This window comes from Cantharellus anzutake (genome assembly GCF_015039405.1).
Source record: "Cantharellus anzutake strain C23 chromosome Unknown EI90scaffold_52, whole genome shotgun sequence".
NCBI classification, from domain to species: domain Eukaryota; kingdom Fungi; phylum Basidiomycota; class Agaricomycetes; order Cantharellales; family Hydnaceae; genus Cantharellus; species Cantharellus anzutake.
The window spans coordinates 282,719-306,345 of record NW_024067002.1 but is presented as its reverse complement, the minus strand read 5'-3'; the positions used below and the strand labels follow the sequence as shown (position 1 = coordinate 306,345).

General features: G+C 43.7%; 1 protein-coding gene across 1 annotated transcript; it reads right to left on the bottom strand.

The window, feature by feature from the left end:
• Positions 1–7,807: 7,807 nt before the first annotated feature.
• EI90DRAFT_3128778 (uncharacterized protein) lies at positions 7,808–8,590 on the bottom strand (the record flags this gene model as incomplete). The annotated part of the gene is made up of 1 exon (XM_039064130.1): positions 7,808–8,590. The coding sequence occupies one exon, from the start codon at positions 8,588–8,590 to the stop codon at positions 7,808–7,810; it is 783 nt and encodes a 260-aa protein (XP_038912277.1).
• Positions 8,591–23,627: the final 15,037 nt, after the last annotated feature.

The following is a 23,627-nucleotide window of genomic DNA, read 5'->3' as shown; positions in this document are numbered from 1 at the left end:
GCTAGCAGTACTGCCTGTGAAGCACTGTCCCCAAGATGACAAGCACTCAGACACCACCCCAGGCACACAGACCTAGTACTTAGCGGAGCAGAGGGGAGAATCTCATATCATACTAGATACATCTTGTATATAAACCCAAGTTATACTGAGCTAATGTCCGAGCAATCCAACGGTGTTAGGGACGGATAGAAACGGACAGAACAACACAGAACAAAGAAAACAACAGAAAACATAAAAATATATGGGAATGGCCACACAATCGATAAATTCCGACGATCTCCACAACGGCTGCACCAAATCTCCCGATCCTAAACTCGTTCTACTCGTCTTGATAGTATCTTTCTAGCGATACCAAGTGCATCTGGATCAGAGAAGAACTGGGGGAGTTATGGTGAAAATACTATGAAAGCGGCCCAGTAACATGTCTGGGTGGGCCGTAACCTGGTCTGAAAAATTATCAAAAAATACAACGATGATAGGGGAGGTTTATCGAGCTTTGGGGGACTGGGGTACTGTGTGTCAGTCGCTAGGTAACGTCTGTAGGCAGTGATATAGCGGTGTCGGGGTACTACCGGCTTTTCCCTCCTTCACCGCCACCTGGTGTAGGAGAAATAACGGTCACACTATGGAAACCCATTATGGAAATATGCCAGATAAATCACAAAACCCCATACGACAAGTAGATATGAGAAAATAGAAGGACCTGAATTTTAATGAATTTTTACGAATTTTTACGAATTATTATGACCATATGCAATAAATTGAAAGAAAGAGAATTAGCAAAAATACTTCAAGCTTAGCATCAACAAGACGGAATTCTTGGGGGAATTTATAGCAAATATTAAACAAAGAATTAGGACAATCGACCAAGATTTGACTATTAAAACAATCAGAGAACCTCCACGGAAACTACTTTCCCACGTCTGCACACATAGCCAAGGATGGAAGTACCATGGAATAAGGATTCCTCAGGAACTAATGCAAAATTCAAAGTCGTGTATATAATAGGAAATGTAGATGTCTCCCAAACGGACACAATGAAAGTAATTACAGGGAAAACTACCCATAAACGACGGAGATATGACTAAAACTCCTGCAAAATGAGGACGATGTTTAAAAAGCAAGCGCGAAGACTAACCAGTGACGACCGAGACGAGCTTGATAGCCCATTAAAAAGGAAGGGATCTAATCTTAATCCACCCAAATTTTCATAATAAAAGGATCATGCATTAATGAGATATCCAATAACAGGAATAGCGACATCAAAAGTCCGAGCTCAGGGAAAAGACGATGTTTACGTAGGATCCGTAATTAAAACATACAACGAAATTTACACGGGAATTATGAAAAATAGGGAACTATAGTTATGCAAATTTTCAGCCCAAACAGTCCAGCCGTTGTGAAGTTATACCCATGACAGGAATATAGAAATCCGCATCATGTTTAATGACACGAGAGGGTGGCAATGTGAAGGGAACTGGCCATTGGAACTGAGATCCGCACTTCAGCAGATCGCGAAGACCAATTTCCGTCCAAATAAGGAAGAGCCCGGTCAAAACAAAGCACGGAAAGTGCAAAACAACCTTAGATCATGAGGGAAAAATCTGAAATAAATCACAGAAGCCCATATTAAAGATATAAACACCCGCGCATACCATAAATCCTGAACAATTAGACAGAAACAGCACCCGCATACGAACGACTATGGGAACAATGCACATGATTACCGAATGTGTGCACAAACTTTTGCTAACTCGACGAATACCAGGAAATAGAACACAACGTTAGTACCATTGGAAAGGTGGGAATAAATTAAAATTTATGATACCAAGAACGTGAGAAACCATGCAGAAACGAATGAGATACAAGGACATGAAGTTAGAAACCTAAAAATGCGCGGGAAGACAGCTTCAAGAGGTCCAGAGCCCTAAATAAAATACATAAAAATATGATATCTTCGAGGACGACATACTATAACAACGAACAATACATATGGGGGATTAGGATGTGATAATACAAAAGGGAATCAGGGAAGATGAACGAAAACCACGAAAACCACTAAACTACAACAGACCATGGCAGGAATTTTAGGGAATGATATTCTAAGGAAGTGGAGAGCTATAACACATTTGTTTGAGTAATTCTTGACTACTAGCAACTTTTTCTTTCGGTTTTAAACCTGAATAATTCACTCATTTACCATTTCAAGTCTCATTTTAACTAAATGTCGCTGAATAAAAATGGAATAAATCAGCTGAAGGTCTCAGCACAGCCGTATGCATAGAAATGCGAGGTTTGAATTCAGAATCACCGAGTCATAGCAAATTTAATGGTAAATATGAGGAATTTGAAATAGGAAACTGCGACAAATGCAGTGCAGTCAAGTTCTAATTAACGATTAAAATACCTTAGGCAAGGAAGGACAATAAGGATTCTAGGCGCAGTCTGACTGCAGTAGAACCGCAGTTCAGCGCAGTAAAGCACAGTAGAACTATAGCGTGAAAATTTCATTTTTTATTCAGTTTGAGAAAAATACACTGTAAATAAATCCTGTAAATACGAGGTAGAGTGTGAAAAAGGAAGGCGACCCAAGGAGTATAAAAGGGAGACCCTTTCTGCAACTTTTTGCCCCCCTTAGAGAAGTAAGAAAATAGAGTATTATTTTTCTCAAGCATTTCTGGTTGTCACTCCAGCGTGAAAAAGTGATATACAGTTAAGATTGCCACTGTAGTAAAAGGCAGCAATTAAGGAGAGAAATATTAAGTAGATATTTCAACAGGAGAGCTGGTTAACACTCCAGATTTCAAAGTGTAAACACAAAACAGTTATTTTGCTACTGTTAAAACAAGCAATAAAATAAGACAATAATAAAACAAACTCAAGGGACACTCCAGACACAATCCAAATCCATTAACTGAGTAGAATCTTTGAAACTTCATCAAGTAGAAGATTTATTTCAAGTTAAATTCCAAATTAAACAACGCTACACAGAATTACACCTAGACAAATTAAGAAATTTCAATAAAGGAACAGCTCCACAGAGCTCAGTTTATCTGTAAGTCAATTCCCAGAAACTTTAGACTAACCCATAAAAATAGAATTAGCCAAAACACTCAGATTGGTACTATATTTACAATAAATAATACTAGTACACTTCCCCATCCTAACTAAAGAACCAGGGAACAGCTTGGTGGTGGTCTCGTTTGAACCTCCCAACTGACCTTCCTTCGTTCTCTCCTTCACTGGGTTGCTAGCGCTGGGGGCTATGCCGCTACGCCTGCCTCTCCTGTACCATCCCTGACACCCCCAACCCGATGTCTGGCCCCCTGCCTTATCACGTGAGACTTGGCCAACAATCAGAACCTAGACCCTGCCGGCATTCCGACCTTACCTCCAGTTCCCAAGCCCTTGGCACTCCCAGCATTCAGTCCCTCCAGTCCCTATGCCTGCCTTGTCTCCATCTGGACCTCACCCATTGCTTCCCACTATGTGGTCACAGCCATGCCCTGCTTCCATGCATTCCACACCCTCTGCCCACTTCCATGCCCTCTGCCCATCTCTGCACCCTCTGCCCACTTCTGGTTGCCCTTGACACCTCTGGTCAGGCCAACACTCCCACTCCCCTCTGTACCTCTGTTGGCCTTCATGCTGTCCTTGTGTGACAGATCAACCTCTGTTCGCAGACTTGTGTCGGCACCGCACCGACCCCGCTTATTTGCGGACTTGTATTGGCACTGTGCGCTGACCTCCACTTCCATCCTTTGGCCATTTTTGTCACTCGGCAGCATACCATTCATTCCTTGCTGAGTGCCTATATTGTTCATCCATTCACTTGACTTGCCAATATTGGCTCTTGATCCATGTGCTGATGCACTTCTTATTACCTGTCAATATTGGCACTTGATCCGCTTTTTGCTTTAGTTCATTGCCTCCCATTTTCTGGGCTCTTGTCCTTCATTCAGTTTGACAACCCCGCTTATTTCTGCACCAGACCATGCCGGACTGACTGGCCCTTCTGTGTTTCCCTCCTGCCTATTTATATCCTGTAAATACTTTCAGGGACCTCAGTCTGAAATCAACTAGAGTACCCCCCCTGCCTGGTCTGAGTCCCTCCTTCTGCAAAGGGGGCTTCCCCCCCTCTGAGTTCAAGCTTGCGGAGTCTGCACTCCTCCTACAGGTCTGCTCTGCCCGCAAGTCTTGTTTGAAGTCCGCTGTAAGTGTCAGTCTGTAAATACAGGATCTCCCCCAAACGTCAAGCTCAGGGCACAGCGCTCTACCTGAGTCGCTGAGGCCGCTATCCCACTCTGCTAACCTTGAACAGCGCTTCTGGATGTGCCGCATATTTCTGCCCACAATCTGCATGCGCACTCCAACAGACCTCTGCATCACCTCCAACCTCAACTGAGACAGAAACCATCCATCTTCAGTCCATCTTCTGACAGTCTCTCCAACTCTGACAACATTCCAGTCTCTGACACCTAAGTATGGAGCCCCAAAGGCTTCTGGACAGCTCTGACGTCCGCTAGCGCACTCCTGCCTCCACTGGGCAATTCACTCGCTTGCCCTGCAAGCCCACCTTTGGGCCTATCCCTCCTTTCTGTTTCTGGGCTATCGCCTACCATTCTGCTGAAGGAGCGGAGCTGGATCACCTTATGTAACCAGTTTCCTACATCCAATAACGATATTAGAGTTTGTGCTGATTTGCGTACTGACCGTGTTTTGGTTGCCAAATATATAATTGTTCACTGTCTAAACAACAATAAACACCCCCCAACGATCTCACCTGACGTATAGATCGTCTATGGATAAAATTCTATATTGACTTGACTATGATTTCTACACCTAGATATACCACTTTTCAGTAGGACGTGATTTTCCTGATAATTTACTGAAGGAAAATGTCATATCCATACAATCCTGACCTCCACTCCGGGCTCCCGGAACTCCGAACTCCGACTTCCGGAGCCCTACTTCCCTTCCATCACCTCCTCCTTGCCGACTCCCAAGAGGTTATCCCACCTCCGGCTCCAACACCACCTTCGGTCCGACTCCGGAACATTCCGGGTCCGACCCCAACCTCGACACCTTCCAGACGAGTACGCAAAACCTATGCTCCCGACTCTGGACCTCCGCTCCGGAATCCCGTTCGCGTCTCCATCTCCGGAACCTCCGGTCTTAGCTCCGACCTCGGACTTTGACCCCACCTCCGCTTATACCCATTGTATTGATTAGCTCATTCCATTTAATTACCTTTGCCAATATTCCGGAGTTTAACCTCCGAGTTCGGACTTTCCGGACTTACTCCGGACCTTGCAACTATTGCATTGTCCATTTCAATTCCGCTATTCTCCCTCATTCCTATTTGGGCTGCTGCTTCCTTTCTATTCAGTCAGCTAGCCATTCCCGACTCCCATCCTCCTTCCTTCCTCCTTGGGCCTTGGCCCTTCATTCCTCCTTTGGGAAACACCATTGAGTCAAACACTTGACCCTCGGTGTTGTTCCTCTTTCCATCTCCCTTTGTCTCCTTTCGCCTTACCCTTGTTCCTTTTGATTCCGGACCCCTCCTTATATACAATGTACCTAGTAACTTGTAACCTCAGTCCGAAATCGACATGAATTCCCCCAAGAGACTTTCCCTCTGCTAGATCCGAAATTAGGGACCCCTAGGACAACCAGCAATGGCACAGTGCTCCACCTGAGTTGCTGAGGCCGAGGTCCTTCCATGCTAAGTCTCCAATTCCACTCAGGAGTCGTCCGAATCCCCGCATTCTAACAGAAAACTACTAATAAAATAATTCCGCAATAAATGTTACTCAATACAGGAGTGACCAAACTGCTCTTTCTATCGCTTAGAGTGCATGCTAGTTATCTAGCAGGTTCAGGATCGCTCACTTTTCTCCTGTGGTGTGATAACCAAGTATTGCTGAGAGATTATTCAATTAAGAAGTTCCTCCACCAAATTCTCACTAATTCTCACTATGACACTTTTGTTCAGCTGTGTCTCACTGACCCTAACTCATGCTTAGAGTGACGTGTTAGTTTTATATTAGCTAACAACTAATATTTGCTTTTATCTTTTGGAGCAAACAAACCAACCACTGGTGAGGAGAATTAAACTTTTATTTCTACCTGAGGTTTGAGAGGGGGCAGAAGCGGCGGCCTTTTATGCTTTTCAGAGGCCTCTCTACTCCCACGCCTTGCACTAGTTACATGTGCTACATTTGTATTATAGATAGTTCTAGAATGATATAGGGGCTTGGGCTGTGTAAGCTTAATAATGGACTTAGGACATGACTCAGCAATAAGTAATTCATTTCTTTGTCTTTTGAGCCGATCTTAGCGGGATCTTGTAGCGCTGAAGCTATGCTCTACACCGTCTTAATTACGAACGGTTATATTTAGAAATGACTCGGCTATAAAGGAACTTTCTAGACTGTTCTCTAATTGACCCCTTTTTGTGAAGCCGCATCATTACTAATGTTCTAGAGCCTTCCCAATTAATTAACTGATCCGCGGACTTCTGAATCACTTCATGCTTATGATCCGAGATCCAGATCATCAATCATTCCTTTGTTCTGATTTATTTGAGCTTAAAATCAAAAAGTTTTGATGAATCATGGGAAAATATACAAGATCCGGTTTTTTAGCATTTTCTCCTCTTCTGATGCGATCAAAAACTGTCCGCCCACGCCGGGGAATACTCTATCATATGGTATTCAGTCCGCCAGACTTCCGGGCGCCAATATATTTCCCTTGAGTCACATTACTTTTTGTAAGAATTAGCAAATAAATATATATGAATTATAAGGTGTTTCGCCATTTGAGCAATATCTCCGTCAGTTTTGAAGCTTTTAGAATGAAACAAAACCGTGGATAAAGTTTAGAAACAGTTCTTTCAGATAGCAAAAAGATTATTTACTGGTTCCCAAGATATTCACATTTCTTTCCCAATGTTCCTTCTTATTCTGCTGTCTATGTGCTATTTTCTTGTTGTAGGGATATATTCTTTGAATATTACACCTATGCCAGGTTCTAGGCATGCTTGTAGTAGATTAAATCTCATGCTACATGGGTGTAGATAATTTATAATGATCTTCTAATGTCTGTCCAGTCTCATAAAGATCATGAGATCTGTTAAACATCTGAACTTGTCACCTGTTCATTGACTATTCTGATAGATCATTGTTTTATTCTTTGAATATTATTTCTCCTACACCGCTAACCCTGTAACCCAACTTGTCAGTAATATTCAATCAGCTAATGTTTAACTCTGTTAGCTCCACTCCACTCAGCACTGCCATTTACAGGCCTGCCCTTGCTGTACTTAACTTGTACATAGGTTACACCTTAGTAATAAAATCGACTAGAGTTGATCCCCCTTAGTTCTCGTCGCCAATAAGTAAATTAGGGCATGGATGTGTAACTTGGCACAGCGCTCCTGGCTTGAGTTGCTGAGGCCAAAGCCCTCCACCATGGAGACAATCCTTCGTCTCGATCTGGTCTCTGACATTATGCACCATTGGCATTGGTAGGTGATCATTGTGTATGGGAAATCCTTAAGGAACATAAAACCACGAAAATATGGGTGGTGTGAGGTATAGTAGGTTATCCTGCCTACATACAGGCCTTGCTTTTTAATTGAGGTCCCTCACAATTTTTCTCAGCGTAGCCATTCAAATAAATATTCAGTTGAGCATGTCAAAGGAGTGGGTTTATGAGCGCACTGCACCAAAGGATATATATTTCTCTGTATTTTTACAACCTCTGCGTACTGGCTGACAGGTTGGTGATTGGGCATGGATGGGCATCATTCGTGAGAGGCCCCTTTCTTGAGTACCACTAGGGCATTGGACATCTCGTCCTCACAGGCAACAATTGCCTTGCTCTTAACCCTTTTTCGGCAGCACTGAACCTTCAAGTCTTCACGCTTGGTGTTGCCTGACTTTGTGGAAGGTTCTACCATCTCTATGGACAGTGACCTTGAAGAAGCACTGACGAGTGCCATGGTTTGCCCCTCATCGGGCTCTGAGTTGGTCTGATCAGGGACTTTCTGATGAGCCTCAACGGCTCTCTTCTTTCCCTTACTCTCGGGTATAACCTTCTCTTTGGGTGGTGCAGACACTGTAAGGGTGTCAACTGACTTCTGCAGAGTCTTGACCTTTTCCTCGATGGACATATCCATCTCCATAACTTCTTGGGAGGTGGATGGTTTGGGAGTGTGGATGGTGCTGTGCCAGGCATCCAAGAAAGCTCTCTTCACCAATGTAAAATTCTGGACACTACAGTCCTTGGCAGGAGTCTCCTCAATGAGGGCCTCTTCCATCATGAGAGAGATAGCATTAAACACATGGGCCAGGTCTCTTGGGGTAACGTTCTGGCCATCTTGAGTGAGGATAATTGCTTTGATGTCCTCAATGGTGGTCCGTTGGGCAGAGTCCGTCTCCATGAATTGCTTGTGTGTGCACTTGACTAGGGAAGTAGCATGCAGGGCTGTATTATCTAGCCTGGCAATATGTTGCTTGGCGACCTTAAGATGGCCTTGCAACTCTTCTACGATGCCAAGGATGGTACACGTCCTATCGTCATACATTGAAGGAGAGAACAAAGGAAGCTCAGTTGGGAGGTTCAAACAAGACCACCACCAAGCTGTTCCCTGGCTCTTTAGTTAGGATGGGGAAGTGTACTACTTAAATTCATTGTAATTATAGTACCAATCCGAGTGTTTTGGCTAATTCTATTTTATGGGTTAGTCTAAAATCTCTGAGAATTGACTTACAGATAAACAAAGCCCTGCGGAGCTGTTCCTCTATTGTAATTTCTCAATTTGTCTGGGTGTAATTCTGTGTAGGATCGTTTAATTTGGATTTTAACTTGAATTAAATCTTCTACTTGGTGAATTTTCAAAGATTCTACTCAGTTAATGGGTTTAGATTGTGTCTGAAGTGTCCCTTGACCTTGTCTTATTTTTGTCTTATTTTTATTGCTTGTTTTAACAGTAGCAAAATAACTGTTTTGTGTTTACACTTTGAAATCTGGAGTGTTAACCAGCTTGAGCTGGTTAACACTCCTGTTGAAATATTTACTTAATATTCCGCTCCCTCATTGCTGCCTTTTACTACAGTGGCAATCTTAACTGTATATCACTTTTTCGCACTGGAGTGATAACCAGAAATGCTTGAGAAAAATAATACTCTATTTTCTTACTTCTCTGAGGGGGGCAAAAAGTCGCAGAAAGGGTCTCCCTTTATACTCCTTGGGTTGCCTTCCTTTTTCATGCTCTACCTCATATTTACAGGATTTATTTACAGTGTATTTTCCTCAAACTGAATAAAAATGAATTTTTCATGCTATAGTTCTACTGCACTCAGCTGAGCTGAACTGTGGCTCTACTGCAGTCAGACTGTGCCTAGAATCCTTATTGTCCTTCCTTGCCTAAGCTATTTTAATGGTTTAATTAGAACTTGACTGCACTGCATTTGTCACAGTTTTCTATTTCAAATTCCTCTTATTTACCATTTAGTTTGCTATGACCCGGTCATTCTGAATTCAAACTTCACATTACTGTGCATATGGCTGTGCTGACACCTTCAGCTGATTTATTCTATTTTTATCCGGTGACATTTAGTTAAAATGAGACTTGAATTGATAAATGAGTGAATTATTCAGGTTTAGAACTAAAAGAAAAAGTTGCTAGTAGTCAAGAATTGATCAAACAAATGTGTTATAGCTCTCTGCTTCATTAGTATATTGTTCCCTAAAATTCCCACCATGGTCTGTCGTAGTTTAGTGGATTTCGTGGATTTCGTCCATCTCCCCTGATTCCTGTTTGTATTATTGCATCCTAGTCCTTCGTATGTATTGTTTGTTGTTATAATAGGTCGTCCTCAAGATATCACATTTTTATGTATTTTATTTGGGGCTCGGGACCTCTAGAAGCTGTCTTCCCATGCGTATTCCGGTTACTAGCTTCATGTCCTTGTATCTCATTCATTTCTGAATGGTGTTTCACATTCTCGGCATCATAAATTTTTATTTATTCCCACCTTTCCAATGGTACTAAAGTTGTACTCTATTTCTCGGTATTTGTTGAGTTAGCAAAAGTTCGCACGTACATTTGGTAATCACATGTGTTGTTCCCATACTTGTTTGTATGTGGGCGCCGTTCTGTTTAATTGTTTGGAGTTTATTGTATGCATGGGTGTTTGTATCCTCAATATGTGCTTCCATGATTTATTTCAGATTTTTCCCTTATTGTCATATCCATACCAACTCCACCTCACCTCCACTCCACTCTGCCACTGCTCCAGTCCACCTCCAGTCCATCCTCCCCCACACCTCTGCCATACCCTCTGGCTCACCTCTGCCTCTGATCTCTGGTAGCTTCTCTGGTACCTCTTATCCTCATCTTAAATGTTTATTAATATTTCTATCTACCCAATATTACTACAGACCTCCTAGGACCTCTGCCACATGTCATATCCATCCACAGCCATCGTCTTCCACTACCTCTGATCCTTCTGGATTACCTCCACTCCTCCTTCACTAACCTTGGAGTGTCACAGCCATGCATTCCAGCCCATTCCCCACCCATCCTGATGCCGCCCGAGCCTGTTCCCACTATGCGAGCATGAGCGCGAGCCCCGACCTCAGCCCTATCCTCCATGAGGACTCCCTGCTCACTCCCCTGCTTGCCCCTAGGCTCCCCTGCACCTGGCTGACTCCCCCACAGCCACACCAACCTTCCTGCACTGAGTCCACCTCTGGCACCGTGCCCAGCACGACTCCTCTACCCCACCCACTTGGCCCCTACAGGGCCGCTACCATTCCCATGCCCAACTCTGGCCCAACTCCGAGTCCAGTGCCACTATGATACCATCACCACTATCGCGGCCCTACACTCCATCCTTTATTTATCTGTTATTGTTTGTTTTGACCCTCGGTCATTGCTGGCCACTATGCAGCCAACCCCACTCCTTATTCATGTTTGCTTCCAGACCCTTCGGCCTTCGGCCCGGGTCTGCTTCCATTCATTCTTCCTCCCTATATATATCCTGTATGATACTTTATTGTACCTGTACCTTAGCTCTAATATCGATTTCATGACCCCCAAGTCCTGACCCCAGCAAGGCAACCCCAGTGAGTCTGAAATGAGGGCCAAGAGACAGCTAGGGGGCACAGCGCTCCTTCAGAGTCGCTGAGGCCAAATGCCCTACCCTCAGGCCTTGTTCACAGCATCACAGCCATCATGGCCTATAGTGGCCTGCAAATGGCAACCTTCGGCGCCGACCCCAGACCAGTGTCTAACATGGAGCCCCCGTATTCCGCAATCACCTCCACCTCCCTCGATGGTCACCACCCCCTCTGTTCAATATATTACCTACACCTCCCTAAGTATGGAGCCCCAAAGGCTTCCAGACAGCTCCAACATCTGCTAGTGCACTCCCACCCCCACTGGGCAATTCACTTGCTTGCCTGCAAGTCTACCTTCAGGCCTATCCCTCCTTTCTGTTTCTGGGTTATTGCCTGCCATTCCACTAACCCCATAACCCAACTTGTCGGTAATATTCAGTTGGCTAATGTTTAACTCCGTTAGGTCTGCTCTGCTCAGTCCAACCATTCATGGGCCCACCTTGATGTAACTATATATACTTAACTTGTAGATAGGTTACACTTCGACTAGAGTTGACCCCCCTTTAGTTCTCGTTGCCAGTAAGTAAATTAGGGCACAGACATGTAACTTGGCACAGCGCTCCTGGTCTGAGTCGCTGAGGCCAAAGCCCTCTGCCACAGAGACAACTCCTTCATCTCGCTCCGGTCTCTAACACCACCCCCACAAAGGTTTTCCCACTCTCCAGTAGCTAGCTGTTGCTAATTCCACCCTTCACCTACCCACTCCACAATGCTCAATAAGGCAATTCTCTCATGAGCTCACCGACCTGGCAAGTGGGTAAGTCCCTCTTGGGTTTTCCCCTTTGTTCTCATTTGTCTTCTATAAGTCCTGTACTGTAGTTGATGGCACCTTAGTGCAAAATCGACAAGACTATCCCCCAGAGTTCACACCCCTGTTAAGGACCAAACTCTTAAGCGTTACTGAATGTAGGCACAGCGCTCCTCTCCGAGTCACTGAGGCCACGGTCCTCCCACTTGTTCTCTACCTCTGGCCTCCTTCCAGGGAAAGGTCCAGGGACACTGCCCCTCCTTGCCATGTACTTGACACTCATGATCTAAGGTGGTTTTGTACTTTCCATGCTTTTTTTGCCCAGGGTCTTCCTTATTTGGACAGAAATTGGTCTTTGCAATCTGCTGAAGTGTGGATCTCGGCTCCGATGGCTGGTTCCCTTTGCATTGCCACCCTCACATGTCTTTAAGCATGATGCAGATTTCTATATTCCCATCGTTGGTCTAACTTCAAAATGGCTGGACCGTTAGGGCTGAAACTTTGCATAACGATAGTTTCCAATTTATCATATTTTCCATGTAAATTTCGTTATGTGTTTTAAATATGGATCTTGCATGAACGTCGTCTTTTCCCTGAGCCGTGACTTTGACGTTGCTCATCCCATTAATGAATATCTCATTGATGTGTGAACCTTTTATTATGAAAGTTTGGGTAGATTAAGAATGGATCCCTTCCTTTCTAGTGGGCCATCAAGCTCGTCTTGGTCGTTACTGCTTGTTCTTCACGCTTTCCTTTTGAACGTTGTCCTCGTTTTCCGAGAGTTTTGGTCATATCTCCATCGTCTATGGGTATTTTTCCCTGAAATTACTTTTATTGGGAGACATCTACATTCCCTATTATAAACACGAATTTGAATTTTGCATTGGTTCCTAAGGAATCCTTGTTCCGTGGTACTTCCAGCCTCGGCTACGTGTGCAGGCATGGGAAAGTAGTTTCTGTGGAGGTTCTCTGGTTGGTTTTATAGTCAAACTTGCTCGATTGTCCTAGTTCCTCCAATATTCGCTATAAATTCCCCTGAGCATTCCATCTTGTTGGTGCTAGGCTTGAAGTATTTTTATTAATTTTCTTTCTTCCAATTTATCGTATGCAGTCATAATATGTAATTCGTTAAAATTCGTCAAAATTCAGGTTCTTCTATTTTCTGATATCTACTTGACGTATGGGGTTTTTCGTGGTTTATCTGACATATTTCCATAATGAGTTTTCATAGAGTGACTGTTATTTCTCCTACAACGTGTTCCTGAAGACTCGGCCATTTGCCAAGAGGCTGTCTAACTTTTCAGAAATCCAAGTGAGGTCTTCCATAGGCTCTGGCTCGGGTGAGGGGGATGGGGTATGATGAGGCTGTCTGCGAGTCATGGCAGAGTGGTGCTCCAAAGATCCATCTTCTCTGTTATGGGACTTGGAGGATCTACTCCTGGTCCATGTACAATTCCAGCTTAGGCTGGGAGTAGTGGCTTTCCACATTATTAAAGGTGATAGACCCAGATATATTCCATCCTTGTAGGTCTGGTTAATAACCCACCCAACCCCTACAACTGAGGAATCTACTTGGATGGTTACCAGCCCTAAGTCATTCTCACGCTGGTTCTTTGGCTTCACTTGGGCAGCTAGCATGAAATCAAGCAAACGAATTGGGGATGCATTGGCAGCTAATTCCTTAAGCCTTGCCATCGCTTCTTCAGATTCAGGTGTCCACTTGAATTCATGTGGCACCATCTTCTTAGTTAACTGGGTGAGGGGCTTGGCGATTTTAGCAAAATCCTTAATCCACCTTTGCACTACGCCTACAGTCCCTAGGAATCCCTTACTTTGGAGGGATTTTTACAAGACAGCCACTTAGATATTTTCGCAGTTACTTCATGTGAAGTATGCATGCCCTCTATAGAGACTACTGCTCCCAACATGGACAATCATGGCATGGCCAGGATCATCTTGGTCCCCGAAACAGTTGTGCCACTTTCTTTTATTCTAGCTAACAGTTCTTGGAGGTTGTGGGCATATTCCCAAACAAAGCACCTGATGTGTGCATTTTCTGGTATAGTCCCATGACCATAACAACTCTTGGGACCTTTGAGGGCACAATCATCGATGAATACATCAGCTTTGTTGGGTATCATAGGACCAACCATGTGTGTGGTCCTACACTGAAATTCCATAGGGGAATTTGTATAGCCTTGGGGTAGGGTTGTCTGTCACAAGGATCCCATACATCCTGCTCCAAATGTAGTTAAGTCTCTCGATGCTGGGGCCAAGGTACAACTATCAAATCCGCTTTTCAAGTCGAATATGCCATAAATTGCTGCTCCGGCGAATGAATCCAACATCTTGTCAATTCTAGGTAATGGTGCCAAATCATGGATGGAAACAGCATTAAGCGGTTGAATATCATGTACTATCCATAAGGATTTATCTTTCTTTTCAATGGTGAAGAACCTCACCCTATAGGACAATTGAGATGGTTCATATTTCCCCATGTCCATTTGTTCTTTCATCATGTACATAATTTCTTCAGTACAAGCCTGAGGCAATCTCAAGGGCTTGACTTGCCAAGGTTCATGTGGTATTGTATGCATAATATAATCAGGATAATACCTGCAATTGAAGGTACCCCATTCAGCATCCATGAATGCTATAGCCTTCTCATACTGAAAGAGAATGTGAACTAAAAGGTCCACTTTGGCTTTTGTAAAGAAGTTGGGGGTTATGCATGCCACTATGGCTGCTGCCCTTTCTTTCGTGAGTCTGGAGGTGAATGTATTCTGTGCAAATTCTGGCAGGTGCATAGGCAATGGCGAGAGTACACCTATCTCAAGTGGTGTGTACATGGGCACAATCACCTCTGGGTCGTAAGCTGAAACTGGGAGAATTCTTTTGCTAATGGGCTTGTAACAGGTGCCCAATACTTCTCTCGTAAAATGCTTAGACAAGTCTCTTGCTGTGGTGACTTGGAGTCCCTTGGCGAGGCCAATTACTTAAACTAGCCCCATTCAGGGATTTAGAGATGAACCATGAATCCCTTGTGGCTTTTAATATAATCGGGTCCTTCATCTCCCGTGAGATGAGGGCATATTCTAGGCCGTCAGGCCTTAGCTTTTTGAACTCTAGCTCTGGTGCCATGAGCGCTGTGGTAATACAACTAAGGAACTTAGTAATTTCGTTCTCGTCCATAACAATTCCAGGCTCGACTGTATTAATGTCCAGAGTAATGGGAGCGGCTTCTGCCCATTGGTGTGCAGAAATTGGAAAAACATTTCTCTGTGCATTCATAATTGGTAGTTTGATCCATACGGAGGTCCTGCTGTCGCGATCTCCCTCCATCCAAATCTGTATCATCATTCTGACATCTGGCATGTATTCTATTCGCAAGCTATGTCCATACAGCCATGGTTGGCCTAGGATCATGTCTTTGCCATTTAGGCCTTCCTTAGATATAAAGAAATTGTGGGGCACTTCTATGCTGCCTAGAGTTATGGGCATGTTTCTACAGAGCCCCTCTAGTGCAACCTGGTGTCCTGAGACACCTCTAAGGGACCACATCACTCCCATCAGATCAACGGGCAGCTGAAGTGCATAGGCTTGCTCACTAGTCATGATATTGAGTTCGCTTCCTGTGTCTATCAACATGGTGCAGGGTTGGTTAAAAATGTGGCCCTGAATCTTGGCCATCACCATAGCTAGATATGAAGGCCACTTGGCCGAAGAATAAATCTCATGGCTGGTGAGGCCGCATTCTCGCAGGTGCTCTGCTTCCAGCAGTTGGCAGTAGAAATCTTCCATCTGATCATCTGTATTAACAGACTCTCTGCTGTCACTGTCATCTGAGTATTCAGACTCAAGACTTGACACATCAAAAACAGGTCTGAAGTATGGCTCTTCGTCCTCAACTGGCGAGGGCTTTGATGGCTCAAGGTCCAGAGCAGCTGTCTCTGCTTTCTTGGTGATCAGAATCCTTTGAACATTTGGAGATGCTTATTAGCTCGAAAGACAATCCTAAGATTGATCCTAACAGCAGGGAAATTTCTTGAGACTATAATTTCTCAAAAACTTCCTCAGAGTTCAACCTCTCCTGTAACTCAGAGGCAAACTTGTAGGCTGGTGGGGCCCTCTGCTTATACGCTGAAGGAGAGAACGAAGGAAGGTCAGTTGGGAGGTTCAAACGAGACCACCACCAAGCTGTTCCCTGGTTCTTTAGTTAGGATGGGGAAGTGTACTAGTGTTATTTATTGTAAATATAGTACCAATCTGAGTGTTTTGGCTAATTCTATTTTTATGGGTTAGTTTGAAGTTCCTGGGAATTGACTTACAGATAAACCGAACCCTGCGGAGCTGTTTCTTTATTGAAATTTCTTAATTTGTCTAGGTGTAATTCTGTGTAGTGTTGTTTAATTTGGATTTAATCTTGAATTTAATCTTCTACTTGGTGAAGTTTCAATGATTCTATTCAGTTAATGAATTTGGATTGTGTCTGGAGTGTCCCTTGAGTTTGTTTTATTTTTGTCTTATTTTATTGCTTGTTTTAACAGTAGCAAGATAACTGTTTTGTGTTTACACTTTGAAATCTGGAGTGTTAACCAGCTCTCCTGTTGAAATATCTACTTAATATTTCTCTCCTTAATTGCTGCCTTTTACTACAGTGGCAATCTCAACTGTATATCACTTTTTCGCACTGGAGTGAAAACCAGAAATGCTTGAGAAAAATAATACTCTATTTTCTTACTTCTCTAAGGGGGGCGAAAAGTCGCAGAAAGGGTCTCCCTTTTATACCCCTTGGGTCGCCTTCCTTTTTCACGCTCTACCTTCTATTTACAGGATTTATTTACAGTGTATTTTTTCTCAAACTGAATAAAAAATGAAAATTTCACGCTATAGTTCTACTGCACTTTTGCTGCGCTGAACTGCGGTTCTACTGCGGTCAGACTGCGCCTAGAATCCTTATTGTCCTCCCTTGCCTAAGCTATTTTAATGGTTAATTGGAACTTGGCTGCACTGTATTTGTTGCAGTTACCTATTTCAAATTCCCTATATATACCATTAAATTTGCTATGACTCGATGATTCTGAATTCAAACTTTGCATTACTATGTGTATGGCTGTGCTGAGACCTTCAGCTGATTTATTCCAATTTTATTTAGTGACATTTAGTTAAAATGAGACTGAAATGGTAAATGAGTGAATTATTCAGGTTTAAAACTGAAAGAAAAAGTTGCTAGTAGTCAAGAATTACTCAAACGAATGTGTTATAGCTCTCCACTTCATTAGAACATCGTTCCCTAAAATTCCTGCCATGGTCCGTTGTAGTTTAGTGGTTTTCGTGAATTTCGTTCATATTCCCTGATTCCCCTTTGTATTATCACATCCTAATCCTCCATATGTATTGTTTGTTGTTATAGTAGGTTGTTCTTGAAGATATCATATTTTTATGTATTTTATTTAGGACTCTGGACCTCTCGAAGCTGTCTTCCCACGCATTTTCAGGTTTCTAACTTCATGTCCTTGTATCTCATTCATTTCTGGATGTTTTCTCACGTTCTTGGTATCATAAATTTTCATTTATTCCCACCTTTCCAATGGTACTAAGGTTGTGTCCTATTTCCCTGTATTCGTTGAGTTAGCAAAGTTTCGCGCGCACATTCGGTAATCACGTGCGTCGTTCCCATAGTTGTTCGTATGCGGGAGCCGTTTTCGTTTAGTTGTTCGGGATTTATGATATGCGCGGGTGTTTATTTCTTTCATATGGGCTTCTGTGATTTATTTCAGATTTTTCCCTCATGATCTAAGGTTGTTTTGCACTTTTCGTGCTTTGTTTTGACCGGGCTCTTCCTTATTTGGACAGAAATTGGTCTTCACGATCTGCCGAAGTGCAGATCTCGGTTCCGACAGCCAGTTCCCTGCGCATCGCCACCCTCACGTGTCATTATACATGATGCAGATTTCTATATTCCCGTCATGGGTATAACTTCACAACGGCTGAACCGTTTGGGCTGAAAATTTGCATAACTATAGTTCCCCATTTTTCATAATTTCCGTGTAAATTTCGTTGTATGTTTTAATTATGGATCCTACGCAAACATCGTCTTTTCCCTGAGCTTGGACTTTTGATGTCGCTATTCCCATTATTGGATATCTCATTAACGCATGATCCTTTTATTATGAAAATTTGGGAGGATTAAGTTTAGATCCCTTCCTTTCTAATGGCCTATCAAGCTTGTTTCGGTCGTTACTGGTTAATCTTCACGCTTGCCTTTTAGATATTGACCTCGTTTTGCAGGAGTTTTAGTCATATCTCCGTCGTTTATGGGTAGTTTCCCCTGTAATTACTTTCATTGGGTCCGTTTGGGAGACATCTACATTTCCTATTATAAACACGACTTTGGATTTTGCATTAGTTCCTGAGGAATCCTTGTTCCATGGTACTTCCATCCTTGGCTACGTGTGCGGTGAAGGAGCGGAGCTGGATCACCTTATGTAACCAGTTTCCTACGTCCAATAACGATATTAGAGTTTGTGCTGATTTGCGTACTGACCGTGTTTTGGTTGCCAAATATATGATTGTTCACTGTCTAAACAACAATAAACACCCCCCAACGATCTCACCTGACGTATAGATCATCTACGGATAAAATTCTATATTGACTTTACTATGATTTCTAGTCAATATTACACCTATATTTACCACTTTTCAGTAGGATGTGATTTTCCTGATAATTTACTGAAGGAAAACTGCTAATAAAATAATTCCGCAATAAATGTTACTCAATACAGGAGTGACCAAACTGCTCTTTCTATCGCTTAGAGTGCGTGCTAGTTATCTAGCAGGTTCAGGATCGCTCACTTTTCTCCTGTGGTGTGATAACCAAAAATTGCTGAGAGATTATTCAATTAAGAAGTCCCTCCACCAAATTCTCACTAATTCTCACTATGACACTTTTGTTCAGCTGTGTCTAACTGACCCTAACTCACGCTTAGAGTGACGTGTTAGTTGTATATTAGCTAACAACTAATATTTGCTTTTATCTTTTGGAGCAAACGAACCAACCACTGGTGAGGAGAATTAAACTTTTATTTCTACCTGAGGTTTGAGAGGGGGCAGAAGCGGTGGCCTTTTATGCTTTTCAGAGGCCTCTCTACTCCCACGCCTTGCACTAGTTACATGTGCTACATTTGTATTATAGATAGTTCTAGAATGATATAGGGGCTTGGGCTGTGTAAGCTTAATAATGGACTTAGGACATGACTCAGCAATACATAATTCATTTCTTTGTCTTTTGAGCCGATCTTAGCGGGATCTTGTAGCGCTGAAGCTATGCTCTACACCGCCTTAATTACGAACGGTTATCTTTAGAAATGACTCGGCTATAAAGGAACTTTCTAGACTGTTCTCTAATTGACCCCTTTTTGTGAAGCCGCATCATTACTAATGTTCTAGAGCCTTCCCAATTAATTAACTGATCCGCGGACTTCTGAATCACTTCATGCTTATGATCCGAGATCCAGATCATCAATCATTCCTTTGTTCCGATTTATTTGAGCTTAAAATCAAAAAGTTTTGATGAATCATGGGAAAATATACAAGATCCGGTTTTTTAGCATTTTCTCCTCTTCTGATGCGATCAAAAACTGTCCGCCCGCGCCGGGGAATACTCTATCATATGGTATTCGGTCCGCCAGACTTCCAGGCGCCAATATATTTCCCTTGAGTCACATTACTTTTTGTAAGAATTAGCAGATAAATATATATGAATTATAAGGTGTTTCGCCGTTTGAGCGATATCTCCGTCAGTTTTGAAGCTTTTAGAATGAAACAAAACCGTGGATAAAGTTAAGAAACAGTCCTTTCAGATGGTAAAAAGATTACAGTCAAAAGTTTACTGGTTCCCGAGATATTCACATTTCTTTCCCAATGTTCCTTCTTATTCTGCCATCTATGTGCTATTTTCTTGTTGTAGGGTTATATTCTTTGAATATTACACCTATGCCAAGTTCTAGGCATGATTGTAGTAGATTAAATCTCATACTACATGGGTGTAGATAATTTATAATGATCTAATGTCTGTCCAGTCTCATAAAGATCATGAGATCTGTTAAACGTCTGAACTTGTCACCTGTTTGTTGACTATTCTGATAGATCATTGTTTTATTCTTTGAATATTATTTCTCCTACAGCGGACGTGGGAAAGTAGTTTCCGTGGAGGTTCTCTGATTGTTTTTATAGTCAAATCTTGGTCAATTGTCCTAATTCTTGGTTTAATGTTTGCTATAAATTCCCCTGAGAATTCCGTCTCGTTGATGGTAAGCTTGAAGTATTTTTGCTATTTTTCTTTCTTTTGATTTATCGCATATAGTCATAAAAATTCGTAAAAATTCGTAAAAATTCGTAAAAATTCGTGTCCTTCTGTTTTCTCATATCTACTTGTTGTATGAGGTTTTGTGATTCATCTGGCATATTTCCATAATGGGTTTCCATAGTGTGACCATTATTTCTCCTACAATGTGGAGGAAACCACATCATCTCTGCACACAGCTGCACCTCCCTGGGTGTCTCCATGGAAGATCCCGGAGGTGGCCGCTCAGTAGGCGGGAGTGTGCGCGGTGCATGCGGCGATCAGGGGGGTGGGGTTAGGTATGTAGTGGTACATAGAGAAAGGGAAATCGACCATAGAATAGAAATAGAAATAGAGATAGAGAGAAGGGGGAAAGTGGGGGAGGAGAGATGGGGAGTGATAGCAGGGTAGTGCAGTACAGTGCGGGGTGCGGCGCGGGGTCAGGTGGGTGTGCCCTGACACTACCATTCCGTTAACCCTGTAACCCGACTTGTCAGTAATATTCAATTGGCTAATGTTTAAACCCCATTAGCTCCGCTCCACTCGGCTCTGCCATTCGCTGGCCTGCCCTTGTTGTAACTATATATACTCAACTTGTACATAGGTTACACCTCAGTAATAAAATCGACTAGAGTTTACCCCCCTTCAGTTCTGGTTGCCAGTTTAGTAAGTTAGGGCACGGATGTGTTACTTGGCACAGCGCTCCTGGCATAAGTCACTGAGGCCGAAGCCCTCCACCACAGAGACACTCCTTCATCTTGACCCAGTCTCTGACAGCCTAACAGGGTTTGATTCTCCTACTGCAAGCCAGAATGAGCCTAGCATGCTTGCTGACTCATATGAAACTGTTACTGTACCTGAATCTACTCAGTCAGCCTCAAGCGCTGTGTTGTCAGGCAGAATCAATGCCCATACCAGAACAGCTCCCATTAGGTCAACCCAACACCATGTTCCTCTGACTCGAGCAAACCTAGAACAACTGCCATCACGTCAATTAGGCAATGTTGTTAGAACTGGGCGAGGGTGGATGATTCCGGAGGGGAACTGGAGGGGAACCAGAGACTTAGCAAGGAGGGACCTTGGCCTCAGCGACTCAAGCGGAGCGCTGTGCCATTGCTGTTTGTCCATTTGGTCCTTAATTTCACAGTAGGCAAGCAGGAAGTCTCTAGGGGCATTTCAGGTCGATTTTAGACTAAGGGCTAAAACGAGTATGTACAAGCACCGATATATATAATGGAGGGGCAAAGCACAAGGAAACAAAGGGGATCCGAATCGGAACGAAGGCATGACAGAAGCGGAGCGGTACCGAAGGTCATAAGGCAGAACCTGTGATACGTCCGAAAGGAGGTAAGGAGGGTGAGGCCCAGAGGGGCAGGAGGATGAGGGGAAGTGGGGATGATGACTAACTGGCTAGAATGGGAAGAAGCAGCAGTCCAAATGAGGATGAGGGGAAAATGCGAGAGATACATTACAAGCGGCGAAAGTGCCAAAGATGATCCATGGAGCTCGGGGGTTGCAGAGCTTACAGAGGTTACGGAGGCAGGGTTGAAAGTCCGAGGAATATTGGCAATGGTGTTTACTTAGTATGAGGTCACCAATGCAATGGACTAAGGCTGAGGTGGAGTCAAAGTCCGAGGTAGGAGCTATGACAGAGGCTCGGAGCAAAGGTACGAGTGGTGTCTGAGTACAAAGTACAGGACAGCAGTGGAAGGTCGTAACTTGGTGGGGGGTTGATGGAAGAGGGCCAGAGGGAAGAGAGAGGAAGGAGGAAGGAGGGAAGGTGTGGAGGAGAGGAGAGGTGTCAGGTCCGAAGGTGAGTATCGGAGCGGATGGGAGAAGAGTAGGAGGATGACAGGAGGGTGGAGGTGTTGTGGGAAGGAAGCGGAGGAGTGGGAGGAGGAGTAGTAGGAGGGTGGCGAGAGGGGTGGTGTTTGGTCCAAGGTGGGTATCGGAGCGGATGGAGATAGGAGAGGAGAGGGACGGAGGAGTGGAGGTGGCATGGGAGGTGAGAGGTGTGGTGTCAGGACCAAAGGTGAATATCGGAATGGACAGCGGTAGGGTAGGACTCCGGAGGTGGTGAAGGAGGAGGTCCAGGAGTTGGGTCGGGATCGGGTATGCACGGATATGACAAACGTGCCCAATACCCACAGTAGGAGGGCCATCGTGTGCACAGGAAGTGAGTCGATGTTTTCTTCGTATGTGCAGGAGAATGTGGATTTGGGCCCTGAGTGTCAGGGGACGTGCGTGCTCGCGCAAGATGCTCCGATAACCTAGTTGTGATTAAAGCCGGGGGAAAGGGATGTCCCCATCTTAGGGTCAGCTATATACATGTAGAGTCCGGCAATAGGGAAACCAAACAGATTGCCGATAGAATCACGTGATCATAGAATGTTCCAGAACAATGCCGGAGATGATCCGGGTCACTGGGGCTTAGGTAAGCGGAGTAGACGGGAATTACCGGCATACTTCCCACATGCATATGCGCAGCCGGCATAGGGTCCAGGGTCATTGCTGATCCCTGACACTGAGGAGATTGAAATGATTGTTCGTTTGTCGCAACTGGAGAACTTCAATGTCAACAACTTCCACTCTGTACTGATGGTGCAGTTTGGCTGCACCCATGGGGAAGCTTCCTTTCTTGCCAGTCTTGCAGCTGCTGGATGGGAGAATTGACTGCATTTCCTGTCCTACAAAATTTTCCGAAAAAAAAAACCCTGTATTTATTGCAATTTCGGCAAGAATAGAACAATATCCCAATATGGGATTAAACTGTTTACCTTTATTTGTTTATCAGTTAATGAACCTCCAATCCCTCCCCCAACCTGCCACTGTGTCAGGGCACATACCCTGACTTAGCCCGGACCCGGACCCGCATCCAGACCTGCTCCACTTCCCACACATGCTTCCCATGCCGCATGATCCATGTGCCGCATGCTCCAGTTCCCGGATCCTACCTTCATGTGACTTCCAGGTATCCCCGGAAGTTTCCCCCATATTGTGGCCACTGTGGGAAAGTGAGAAGTAACCTGCTTCTCTGTCAGGGATCAGCAATGACCCTGGACCCTATGCCGGCTGCGCATTGTAGGAGAAATAACGGCCACACTATGGAAACCCATTATGGAAATATGCCAGATAAATCACAAAACCTCATACGACAAGTAGATATGAGAACATAGAAGGACCTGAATTTTAACGAATTTTACGAATTTTTACGAATTATTATGACTATACACGATAAATCGAAAGAAAGAAAAATAACAAAAATACTTCAAGCTTACCATCAACGAGACGGAATTCTCGGGGGAATTTATAGCAAATATTAAACCAAGAATTAGGACAATCGAC